The following is a 12,338-nucleotide window of genomic DNA, read 5'->3' on the forward strand; positions in this document are numbered from 1 at the left end:
TGTAGGGCACCGACAACATAATTTGGTAACACTTTATAATAACTGTACACTATGAATCATTAGGTAAGCATTAGTAAGTAGTCAGTTCATCCTTTCTAAAGCATTGTCCCAACATTAATAGTCATTAGTAAGATAACTGGTTTGTAAATAACGTAATAATTTAGAAACGATAAATTGATCATTAATAAAGTATGAAAACACAATTATTAAACATTATAGATATGCTCAAGAACAAAACATTTATAGCTGTATTTATAAACTGCTTACTAGTGCCTTTTAATGTTGGAACAATGCTTTATAAAGGATTAATTGACTATTTACTAATGCTTAACTAATGATTCATAGTGTGCCAATTTATTTAATGTTTAAGTTTTGAATATTAACTGACATTAATACATGCTATATAATTATTGTTCATGTGAATTAATATAGTTAATGAATGTTAATAACTGAAACCTTATTGTAAAGTGTTACTAAAGTTTTATATATTGTTCTGTGTATGTGTTTCACAGTCTTGATGGTTTGGATTAACCCTTTAATTGCCGTATCCCTTAAAACCAGACTGCCAGACGGTTAGTGTAAATGCATGTGCCCGCTGTGCACCGTTCTCCTGATTCCTCCAGGGGTGGCGTTTGCACTGACGGCTTGGGCCCGCCATCGCTGCTTGCAGCTATATTGATACTTGCAATGATATGTTAAAAATATATGATAAGATATCTATCGACAAACACAGTTTAACATATATTTAACCTCTGCTATGTATGCACAGGTTGTCTGCCCTGCGTGGATTTACACACTTTTGAATAGATTGTATGATCTGTTTCAGAGGCAAATGATGGCTTTTGGTGTTGTCCTATTGTACTGTAGGTGGTGCTGGGGCGATTTCCTGTTTGCGCCTGTTCCTGTATCTGTGAATATATGTATTTATAGTAAATATATAAAATAGTAACAAACATATTTAATTGGCCTTTTGACATCTATCTATCTATATTTGTAAGGGTTTGCATAAAAAAAACATCTGTGTGAAGAAGTAAATGTGTCCCTCTCTTTCTTACCTGAGGACTAGGCATTGTCTGACTGGTATTGTGAGTTTGTTTGTGTTCCCCTGTAAATCCATACACAGTTTGAGGATTTCCTGATTTCTCCAACATCTCCAGGGGTCTTTGCACTTCATTCCTCGGCTGCAGAACAATCCAATCAAACAGTCAGACTCTATGGCTAATATTATGTGGACACCACCTTCCCACTGAACAAATTGAAGTAGGCTACATAATTCTACATTCTAGAGAATTATGTGTTAGGATTCATTAATTCATTCTTGAAATAAGAGTATAAATGTTATATGATGGCTATACAAAAAAAATCTGAAGCTTACCTGAACTTGTGCATAGACTGTCTGATCATTCTGTTGGGCACCTAAGAGATTTAGAATAGAATAGATTTAGAAAGTGACTTGCATACCAAAAATCATACTGAGGCTACAGTCATTTCTATTTTATTAAGGCAGACATACTCTTTTTACGCTTTTTGTAAGAGCAGCATATTACAGAAACTGCTGTGAAAACCAACACTGATACACCAGCGATGACCAAGAGCCAATGGAGAGGAAAGGAACTGTTTTCTTCTGGATTTTCTTCTGTAATGAAAAGCTGTCACATTAACAGTCATCAGAACAGTCATATCCTGAGTTAAAGATACTTTGTGGTATTTTGTTTGAGAATAAACTGCTAGGAATTCAAATATGGATGATGTAAGAGTAGTTATTTACGTTCATGAGGTGTGCAAAGTTGGTTAATCTCTATTATGTCATTCTTCCAGCTGACTGGGTTGCTGTAGTTACAAACAACTACGTTATCTATACAATACAGGGCTAGAGTCTGGATTCCAAATGATTTCACTTTCTCCTGAGTGCAGTTGTTGCTGTGGTGGATTTCTCTGATTGTACGATCATGCCCACTGCATGAGACGTCCACAATACAGGCGTTAACACTTATGTTGGCATTCCAGTTCAGAATAGGAGAATCCACTGGATCTGAAACATACAGAAAACTTTGCATGAAGCTATAGGTTACAGTTTTTTAGATTCGCTAGGACCCATTTCTAAACACTATAGGTCACTTTTTCAAAACTCTTCACACAGTGAGTTCAACGGCACTCTATGTGGGATAACTGGATAATTTTCTATTGCTTTGCCACAAAATACATTCAGTCACTACTCATCTCTCAAATTGCTTATTCCTTTCTCACTCAGACACAACCACCACCAAAACTTTGCAGTGCGTATGCAGTCCATATGCGTTACGTATGCGTTGCAGAAGCAGCATGGACTCATTTTGCTTTCATAGGATGCGTTTGTAGTCCGCTCCTGATCCGCAGCTGTTTACCACATACACAACCATTATTTTGATTTCAAATCAAAACATTGTTACTGAAAATGCTTTTTTAGCATTGAGGTCATCTTTTATCACAGTACAGTAATACAATCTTTCATAGATATTCATGTTAAACTCAATAAATATGAACAACGTTTTATTCAATGCATTTGACTTCTGGATTTGTATATTAAGTTGCTCAAGCAAGGCATGTGGCACTGCCGGACTGAAACCGCGTGCAGTGTGAATGCTCTGATCCATTAATATGGGTGCGGAAAAAAACATGCACCACATATGCGCAAATCAAGTATGTGTGAAACAGGCATTAGAGTTTTTCCACCTAATTTCAACACTGTGATTGGTGGTCCAGCTATGAAATTAAAGAGGGCCAAGCAATAGTAACGACCTTCTAAATGGGCTCACGGCTGTGAAGAAATCAATCGGAAAACAATGCCAATAAAATATCTAACGCTGTTCACTATGGAAAACGCAAGCAACATTATTAGGTGGACATTGTTGCTCATTTATTATCCACGCCAAGATGAACTTTTAATGAAATATTTGAGTTGATCTTCAAAAGAAGACCTTAAGAAGTAAGACCGGAGCTTAATTTGAGAGGGCCATGGTTTAAAAGTCACGGTTTGTTACTGGTTAATTGACTTTTCAAAGAGCATGTTGTAGCTAAGGTGAAGCGTGCCCTGGACAGTTAATGCCTTAAACGAATGCCTTAAAATGAAACTTTCATTTCTATATCCATTTCATTTCATTCCATTCCATTTTATTTTATTTTTTTCCTGTCCTTTCAGTAAATTATTCTAGTGCATTTCAGTTCCCTTGATGAGTGAGTAGATGTTCTATGAAACCTTTTTAGATGCTCTTTTTAGATCAAAGGAGCTGAATTCACCAACCACAGCATCACACGACAGTTTGTGACAAGTTAGCCTCACATTTTAGTCAGTGGAAATGAAAGCAAATACATTTTTACGAGTAACAATGATAATATTTACAATAAATAAAATTAGATTTATCCTCTTTATGCTGTTTGATGCATCATAGTGCAGATTCTTTTGATATTCTAATCTGTAAATGTCATAACCAAAAAAATAAATGAAAAAATGCAACAGTAAACTTTATTTCACTAAATTATACTCACCTATAACTGATATGTTGTATTCAGCAACACACATTTCTTGTTTTCCAATAGTCATTGCTCTGTAGAGTCCACTGTCTGTCTTCTGCATGTTCCTCAGTGTTAGAGAGAAGGTTTTAGCATTGAAATCCACTCTGTCCATATATGAACTGTGAGGTTTGATTTCTTCAGATTGATTTAGAAATCTGACTACATTATCTGATTTATCATTCATCCATACTAATCTACTAAAGTGTGGTGGTGTTTCATTTTTTATGTCTAGTTTAACAGAGCCCCCCATCTGTACAAACACATGGTCTTCAGATCTGGATACTGAGGAGAGAAACATGAAGAAATTGTGTTTTTAAAGAATGTATCATGCCTTTGTTTATCAGATTAATGTATCTGCTACCTAGAACCTTTTAACCACACAGCTACCTTTGTCCTTTACATTTATTTATTCATATTTTGTATATATTGTGCATAATGTTTCCACTAGTTGGAACTGTTATCTTAGTTCAACAAATGCCATGTTTTTATTCTGAATTTGGCACATTCCTTTTCTATTTATTTCTATTGATTTTTTTTATTATTTTTTGGAAGACGTTTTTGGCCTGCGAAATGGCACTAATCATAAAAAGACCATAAAACAACTTCAGAGTTGTAAATATGCCATTTTAACAAATATCAAAACAGTCCATGACTGTTTTTATAACACAACAGTGATAGCCAGCCAAGATAGTGTTGTTATTATAATTATAATTATTATTATTATATTTTTACATTCATTTACTGCTAGATCTTTCATGTTTTGGTGATAACTGATAATATTTATAAAGCAAATATTTGCACATAGTCTGCTCCTTCTGCAATGGACATCATGTCATCTCTAAATCAGATTAACAGAAGTAAAGGTTTTGAATACTATATGCAAGCAACATACATCTACCCACACTCTTAAAAATAAAGGTGCTTCAAAAGGTTCTTCAAGCGATGCCATAGAATAACCATTTTTGGTTCCACAAAGAACCATTCAGTCAAAGGTTCTTTAAAGAACCATCTCTTTCTTACCTTTTTATAATCTGAAGAACCTTCTTTCACCACGAAGAACCTTTTGTGAAACAGAAAGGTTCTTCTGATGTTGAAGGTTCTTTATGGAACCATTTAGACCAAAAGGTTCTTCTATGGCATCGTGAAGCACCTTTATTTTTAAGAGTGCAGTTATGGAAATGAAACATCACTTGAATAGTCTACAGTCATGTGTTGCACATAAATAATAATGAACTATTAGTCAAAAGACAGAGATAAAATGAACGGGTTTTGGTACCTGTGCTGGAGATCCAAACTGTCATGAAGAACATAAGAATGTGACCAAATTCCATCGCAGCAGACGGATGGAGTCTACCCTGCCCTGGTGATCTGTTAAGAAGAGGAAGTTGATCGTTTTGTTTGAAACACTCAGTGAACCTTCTTTCAGATGTCTAGCCAGGAAATCTCAAATTGTACTGCATAATAAAACATACTAAAATTAACTGTAGATATATAATCTGTCTGTTTTGTTTCTATAGTCTATCCTTGAGTCATCTGAAAACCTGAACCCAAAACTGTCCAAAGTGATGCTAGCACAACACAACCCCCTCTGAGAAAAGTGATCTAGATGCTAAACACTTTTTTTTTTACTAACCACTAGCCCCTGCAGTAAGTGTGCGCAGACCCAAAAAGGTTTCGTGTGCCTATCACCTTGTCTTCAGACCACTGTAAAAACTCACCTCAAAATCATATTTGTTTGATTTACATTTCAAGTCAACAGATAAATACAGTTATTCTCCATACAACAGTATGGAGGGAAAAAACTTAAGGATACGCATAGGGTGCCATGTCATGTATACATCATGTTTTAGTACATTCATTCAGCTAATTCACCCTTATGTTTCACATGCATCAAAAAGTTTGATTTACCATTTAAAAAAATTTAACTTGGTAAAAGGAAGTTGTTACACATGCAAAAATTGTCTCATAAAGCAGACTGAGAAGAGTCTGAGTTGTTTTTTTCTGCTAGTTTTTGTGTCTTCCTCTTTACCTCACATATTGGCCTGTTTTGCTTATAGACAGAAAGATGTGGGTGAGAGATCATATAACTGATTGCCTGGAGCCCACATAGGCCTGACTTCCTACATCAGTGAGGACATCTAAGCACTTACTGTCATGTAAGGTTATTCTCAGAAATGGTCAATGCAAAGCACATTCTGTATTTTTATTTTGGCTGTTTGAGTTATTATTATTTTTAAGACTCTCTGGTTGTTGTGCTCCCACACGTCATCTTTTGAGAAACTAGATGAGAGCTTTTGTTAGCCTCCCACTATTTGGACATTCTCCATCTTACTTCCTCTGCCTGACTGACAGAAGTTAAGGCTCTCACCACTCTACAGAAGAAAAAACCCCAAATATAATTGAAAATTAAATCAATGATATTATCAAATATCACTGAGTTTAAGTGTCCAATTAAGTAACATAATGAAATATGCCAAGATTACCTGTACCATGCATAGGCATATGTGAAAAGGTCATTTTGTATGGCAAAAATGTTCATTTTACTTTTGCTCTGTTCCCTTAGGAATAATGTGGAATTAAATCTCTTGCTTTGTGCCATTACAATTAGTAGCCTATGTTAACAGATATGCTAGTCAGGGCCTGTCAACCCTATTTTCTACTGCACCTATAGAGCACTTTTACTTTATTTGAAACTTTATTTGAAATAAAATATAACGACATTAAACTTTTTTTTACTTCAGCTAGTCACCATGGCAACATTTCTCATTATTAAGCTAAAATAACTAAAGCTAAAACTGAAATTTTAATAAAAACTATATAGACATGTATAAAACATAATACAATTATTAAAATCGCATCTAAAAATGAAAACAAGTACTGTACATTTTTCTGTCATCTATTTAGAATCAGCAATGCCCGATGACGTGATTGAATCAAGCTTTTGAGTCGATTCTTTTCTATGAAAAACTCTTATGGGATTGAATCTTTCGGAGTTTAGACAAAGTACACACGTTTCCTATAGACAGGGGTGCACATAGGTTTTTCAGCCTGGTTCTCATAAGAGCACCAGGAGATTTGGTTTAGTCCTCACACTGCACATAGTGTGGCCCTATTAAATATAAAAATAAAAAATCAATTAATAATAGGGATAATAGTATTATTGCACTTTATTTTTATTTATTTTTTAATAAAATGATAAACAAAATAATAAAGTGTGATAATACTATTATATTTTAAAATAAAAAGGGAGTAGGCCATTTAAATAAAATAATTTTTATAAATTTCATAATTTTCAAACTTGAAACCAGCAAGCTTTTATTTTGGCGGTTTGAGGCTAGCAATTGAGTATGCGCTGCTGGGTTTAGCACTTCCAATTTAAGGGCGTCAGTGAATGAAATGTTTTGCATTGTGCTTTGAAAACGGCGAGGATAGCCTAGATTTACTGCTTTCAGTTCGAATAGAAATCTTATACAGTATTAAAATTTGTCAATCTAAAATGTTAATTCTGCTTTAACAGCTGTCAACCATGTCGGTACGCAAATGAGCAGTCTGAACTTATTTTTATTTTGGTCGCGCATGCACACCTGCGTACCATTTATGTGCATAAAAATAACACTGGAAGAAGTTGATATTACTAAATTACTGTATTACCATGTAGGGTATCAGAGCGAATCAGACAATTTAAGATTCGATCAGATTGGTGTTACAACAACCCAAAGAGCCAAATTCCACAGAGGCCCAGGATAACAAGACAACGACATAAATCTGTCCACGATACCCTGGCGCCACAAGTCTGAAGTGAGCCTAACGAACTAGCAGCTTTGAGCAGCTCACAGCATTAAAACAAAAGAACACTTATTGATAGTTCCAACTCAGGAAGGAGTTTGTCAAATTTGGGGCAAGTAACCAAGATTAATGGTCAAAGACACCGCATATCATGACATCACATGAGGAAAATCATTAATAGAGATTGCGTTGAGTGGTTTCCCCCCACCTAGAAGACAAAGACCAGACTGAGATTCCCTCTAAACCCTTTTGACCTTTGGTCTTCACAGAACATGTCATCACATTCACAGAATGGCACAGCAACTGTCGTGTGTGGCTTTCCTAATCAAGTTCAATCAGTATAATCAAACACAGCTGGACTCAACTTAAGGTGTAGAACCATCTCAAGGCTGATCAGAAGAAATGGACAGCCCCTGAGTTAAATATATGAGTGTCACAGCAAAGGGTCTGAATACTTAGTACCATGTGATATTTCAGTTTTTCTTTTTTAATAAATCTGCAAAAATGTCAACAATTCTGTGTTTTTCTGTCAATATGGGGTGCTGTGTGTACATTAATGAGGAAAAAAATTAACTTAAATGATTTTAGCAAATGGCTGCAATATAACAAAGAGTGAAAAATTTAAGGGGGTCTGAATACTTTCCGTACCCACTGTATATGCACCTAAATTCTGCTAAAAAGGACTTGTGAGCAACTATTAATTTCTATGCATAACTTTATATTATGTTTGTAACCCACACATTTCACTATCATCTCCTAATCAAAGGAAAGGAAATACGTGACGTGTGGCCAAGTATGGTGTCCCATACTTGGAATTTGTGCTCTGCATTTAAAAGGTTATTTTTAAACTTTGCTTCATTTGCTCCTTTTAACAAACGTTGGTTTTCACGAGACTCACCAGCGCATGCGCAACGCTGAACTCATGCGTCATCCTCCCGGAGCTGCTTCCGTGTACAATTGTTGGTGTAAGCTACATTAAAGTGATTATTACGTTTTGAATATGGATATTTTTCTTACAAAAACGCATCGATTCGCTACAGGAGGCCTTTGTTCACCCCCCCGGAGCCGTGTGAGACCCTTTTTATTATGGATGGGCGCTTTTTATTTCACTTCTTTTGGACTGATGCACTGCAACACCCATTGACTGCCATTAAACAGCTTGAAAGATCAAAGACAATTTTTAATATAACTACGACTGGATTCGTCTGAAAGAAGAAAGTCATATACACCTAGGATGCCTTGAGGGTGAGTAATTTATAGGCTAAATTTCATTTTTGGGTGAACTAACCCTTTAACCCATCCAAGTGCACACACACAGAGGTGAGTAGAGAATAAACACGCACACACACCTGGAGCCGTGGTCAGCACCCGGGGAGCAGTTGGGGGTTCGGTGCCTTGCTCAAGGGTCTCACCTCATTCGTGGTATTGAGGGTGGAGAGAGCGCTGGACCTTCTGGTTACAAGTCAGACTCTCTATCCATTAGGCCACGCCTGCACTCATTGTGTATGTCTTTTGAATAACTATTGAATAGTTTATAGGTTTATATCATGTTGGGTATGAATGAGTTTGAAAATTCATGCTTTAAACGTTTCTATCAAGAAATTCTTTGTAAAATGTATTATATTCTTGTTATAGAAATCATGTTCAAATTATACTCTGCAAGAGCAGGAAAATTCGGAAAATTCCAGTCAAACAACAACCTTGCAAAACCCCTTTCTGCAACGAAGACAACAAGGGAACCCCCTAAACAAGTAAGGCAAGTACCTCCAGATTCTAGCTGAACTGGTGCATTTAATATAAAGCTTAATAGCCTCATTGAGGAACTCAATGCGAGGGTTAATTAAATGATTGATGGTTGTTCAGGTCTAAGCAATTGCACATATTGCTATAAACTTGGGATTTCACATTTTCACTTTCTCACACTCATTCTTTCCTCACTTTCTCTCTTTCTGCAACTTGTGTGAATGTGTTAGATTAGTTTATATGTCTTAGATTGATCCAATAAAGCCTTATTTATATTGAAAAGAGAAGTATCTTGTGTTTTGTGCTTATAAGTAAATGTCTTAAACTGCTGATCTTGTTACTGTGCTAATAAATAGTGTTTTCACTATACTTTGGATATTAATATCCATTGCAGAATTGATGTTAAACGGCTCGTTCAAATTTCAATGAATCGCTGGCTGACTCAGTGATCAGCCGTAAAACAGTGATTCTGTCCAAATTCCCTTTAAAATCATAAATGATTCGCTTTGAGCTAAATTTGTCAGGGTTGGGGATAAAGGGATGAGGCGAGGACTCAATGGTGTAGGATAGTGATGTGACATTTGACACCGAGGCTTCGAAGCTTGTATCAAAAAAATGAAACATCTCACAGTGAAGCACTGTACCGGAGCTTGATTCGTTTTGCCAAAACCACGTGATCTGTGACATCCGAAGCTTCGTTTTCGCACACAACCACGTGACTGCTTCTATTCTGATTCAAATAACGTGAACCACTTGCGCAGTTTCAGGTGTCACTCACTTCTTTCTGGAGTTCAAATCAAAACAGAAGAGATCAATCATATGGTTCTTTAAATGAATCACTGGCTGACTCAGTGATCAGCCGTAAAACAGTGATTCTGTCCAAATTCCCTTTAAAATCATAAATGATTCGCTTTGAGCTAAATTTGTCAGGGTTGGGGATAAAGGGATGAGGCGAGGACTCAATGGTGTAGGATAGTGATGTGACATTTGACACCGAGGCTTCGAAGCTTGTATCAAAAAAATGAAACATCTCACAGTGAAGCACTGTACCGGAGCTTGATTCGTTTTGCCAAAACCACGTGATCTGTGACATCCGAAGCTTCGTTTTCGCACACAACCACGTGACTGCTTCTATTCTGATTCAAATAACGTGAACCACTTGCGCAGTTTCAGGTGTCACTCACTTCTTTCTGGAGTTCAAATCAAAACAGAAGAGATCAAGACGATCGAGACGGATACAGACTGTTTTTGCTGCTTAATATTTCCTGGAAACATTTTTATGATTCTTTGATTAATAGAAAGTTCAAAAGAATATAATTTATTTGAAATATATATTTTTTAAACATTATAAATGTTTTTATGTTTATCAATTTAATGCCTATATGCTGAATAAAAACAGTAATTTCTATTAAATAACACACACATCAAACATTTGAATGGTTGTATATCATGGTTTCTGAATATATTAAAGAGCATAACTGTTTTTCAATGTTGATAATAATCAGAAAAGTTTCTGGAGCAGCAAATCAATCAGCTTATTGGAATGATTTCTGAAGAATCACGTGACACTGACGACTGGAGTAATGATGCTGAAAATTCTGCTTTGATTACAAGAATAAATTACATTTTACGATATATTCACAAAGAAAATAAATATTTTAACTGATAATAACTTTTAAAATTGTAATTAAATTTATTTCTGTGATGGCAAAGCTGAATAAATAACTTTTCATTCATCAATAAATCCTGAAAAAAGTAGCACAGGTTCCCCAAAAAATTAAGCAGCACAACTGTTTCCAACACTGAGCTTTGATCAAAGCAATAAATAATATTTTGAAGTACATTAAAATAGAAAAACATTATTTTAAATTTTAATGCTTCACAATATTACCGTTTTTTTCTGTATTTTTGATCATATAAATGCTGGTTTGATAAGCAAGAGACTTATTTTAAAAACATTAAAAATAATAATGTGTCCAGACTTTTGAGCAGCCCAGTCCCCTTATTAAGCAGGCAGAATGCTCTAAGGTGCATCCTGAATGATAGAAACAGAGCGGGGCACTGAAGAGACAGACATGTATTACATTATATTGTTTGGTATGGTTTTTTATTCATGAAGTCTTTGCCAAAAGATGCTTTTATTTCTGTTAACGGTATGCTCCATGTTAATTGAGTAAATTAATTGAGAAATTGTCCAGCAACACTATATAACAATTTGTTTCAATTTCAGGTTCCACCTGAAAGCCGGGACTGTCAAATAGTAAGGTGAGTCCCTTTTGTTCAGTGCAGGTTGAGTTATTCAAGCTATTTGAATGCCACAATGGATAATTGAGTATTGATAATATTGAGTGCCTGATAATGTTACTAGTGCTGTTCAAAACATACTGTTTGTTAAGACCGATTGTGGCTTGCAGCTTTCTGGAGAAATGCTTCTTCAAATAACTTCACACTCAGCATCCTGAACAATATACCTGTTATGACAGTCATAATGCTATAGTCTGTGTGCCATTTGGGCACAAACTATTTTTTTAATCTCAAGTCTGTGATTAAAGTAAGTGTGTAATGGAAAATTACAGAAAAATCAAAAATGCTTACAATGGATAACATTTATTATGTGGAAAAGCATATACAAGTGCATGCATAATTATTAGGTGAGTCAATATTCAGATCATATTTTTAAAGCACTTTTACCAATTTCAAACCACATCAATCACTATTAATTTTGTTTACAATCATATCTTATAATTATATAATCAATAAGAACTGGAAGTGAAAAATGCTCACTGATGCTCCAGAAGGAACACAATGCATTAAAGGGGGTGAAAACGTTTGAACAGAATGAAGATGTGTAACAGGAAAATCAAAAATGCTTACCATGGATAACATTTATGATGTGGAAAAGCATATACAGTGTGTGCATAATTATTAGGCGAGTCAATATTCTGATCATATTTTTTAAGCACTTTTACCAATTCCAAACCACATCAATCACTATTAATTTTGTTTACAATCATATATCTTATAATTATATAATTAACAAGAACTGGAAGTGAAAAGCGTTGCTCCAGAAGGAAATGCAATGCATTAAGGGGGTGAAAACTTTTGAATAGAATGAAGATGTGAACATTTTTCTTATTTTGCCTAAATATATTTTTTTCATTTAGTACTGCCCTTCAGAAGCTACAGAAGATACTTACATGTTTGCCAGAAGACAATGTAATAATTTACTTAGTTGTAAGGGAATTAATCATTATTAA

The 12,338-nt window shown here is 35.1% G+C and overlaps 2 protein-coding genes across 2 annotated transcripts in view; both read right to left on the minus strand.

Annotated features, from left to right (window-relative positions):
* The window catches only part of LOC107600261 (uncharacterized), a 15,667-nt gene extending 15,009 nt beyond the window's left edge, over positions 1-658 (minus strand). Inside the window, exon 1 of the mRNA XM_016292105.1 lies at positions 604-658. Coding sequence (XP_016147591.1) covers positions 604-658 — 55 coding nt within the window. The remainder of the gene's footprint in view (positions 1-603) is intronic.
* A 44-nt stretch (positions 659-702) lies between these two features.
* Positions 703-4,910, minus strand: LOC107600273 (CD48 antigen-like). The gene is made up of 7 exons (XM_016292119.1): positions 4,829-4,910; positions 3,526-3,834; positions 1,769-2,032; positions 1,514-1,636; positions 1,376-1,416; positions 1,056-1,181; positions 703-902 (listed from the first exon to the last, which is right to left on the minus strand). Exons 1-7 carry the CDS (start codon positions 4,881-4,883, stop codon positions 756-758), a joined length of 1,065 nt encoding a protein of 354 aa, XP_016147605.1. The 5' UTR covers positions 4,884-4,910; the 3' UTR covers positions 703-755.
* Between the last annotated feature and the right edge of the window lie 7,428 nt (positions 4,911-12,338).

Source organism: Sinocyclocheilus grahami, unplaced genomic scaffold, assembly GCF_001515645.1.
Source record: "Sinocyclocheilus grahami isolate Dianchi unplaced genomic scaffold, SAMN03320097.WGS_v1.1 scaffold280.1, whole genome shotgun sequence".
In the NCBI taxonomy this organism is placed as follows: domain Eukaryota; kingdom Metazoa; phylum Chordata; class Actinopteri; order Cypriniformes; family Cyprinidae; genus Sinocyclocheilus; species Sinocyclocheilus grahami.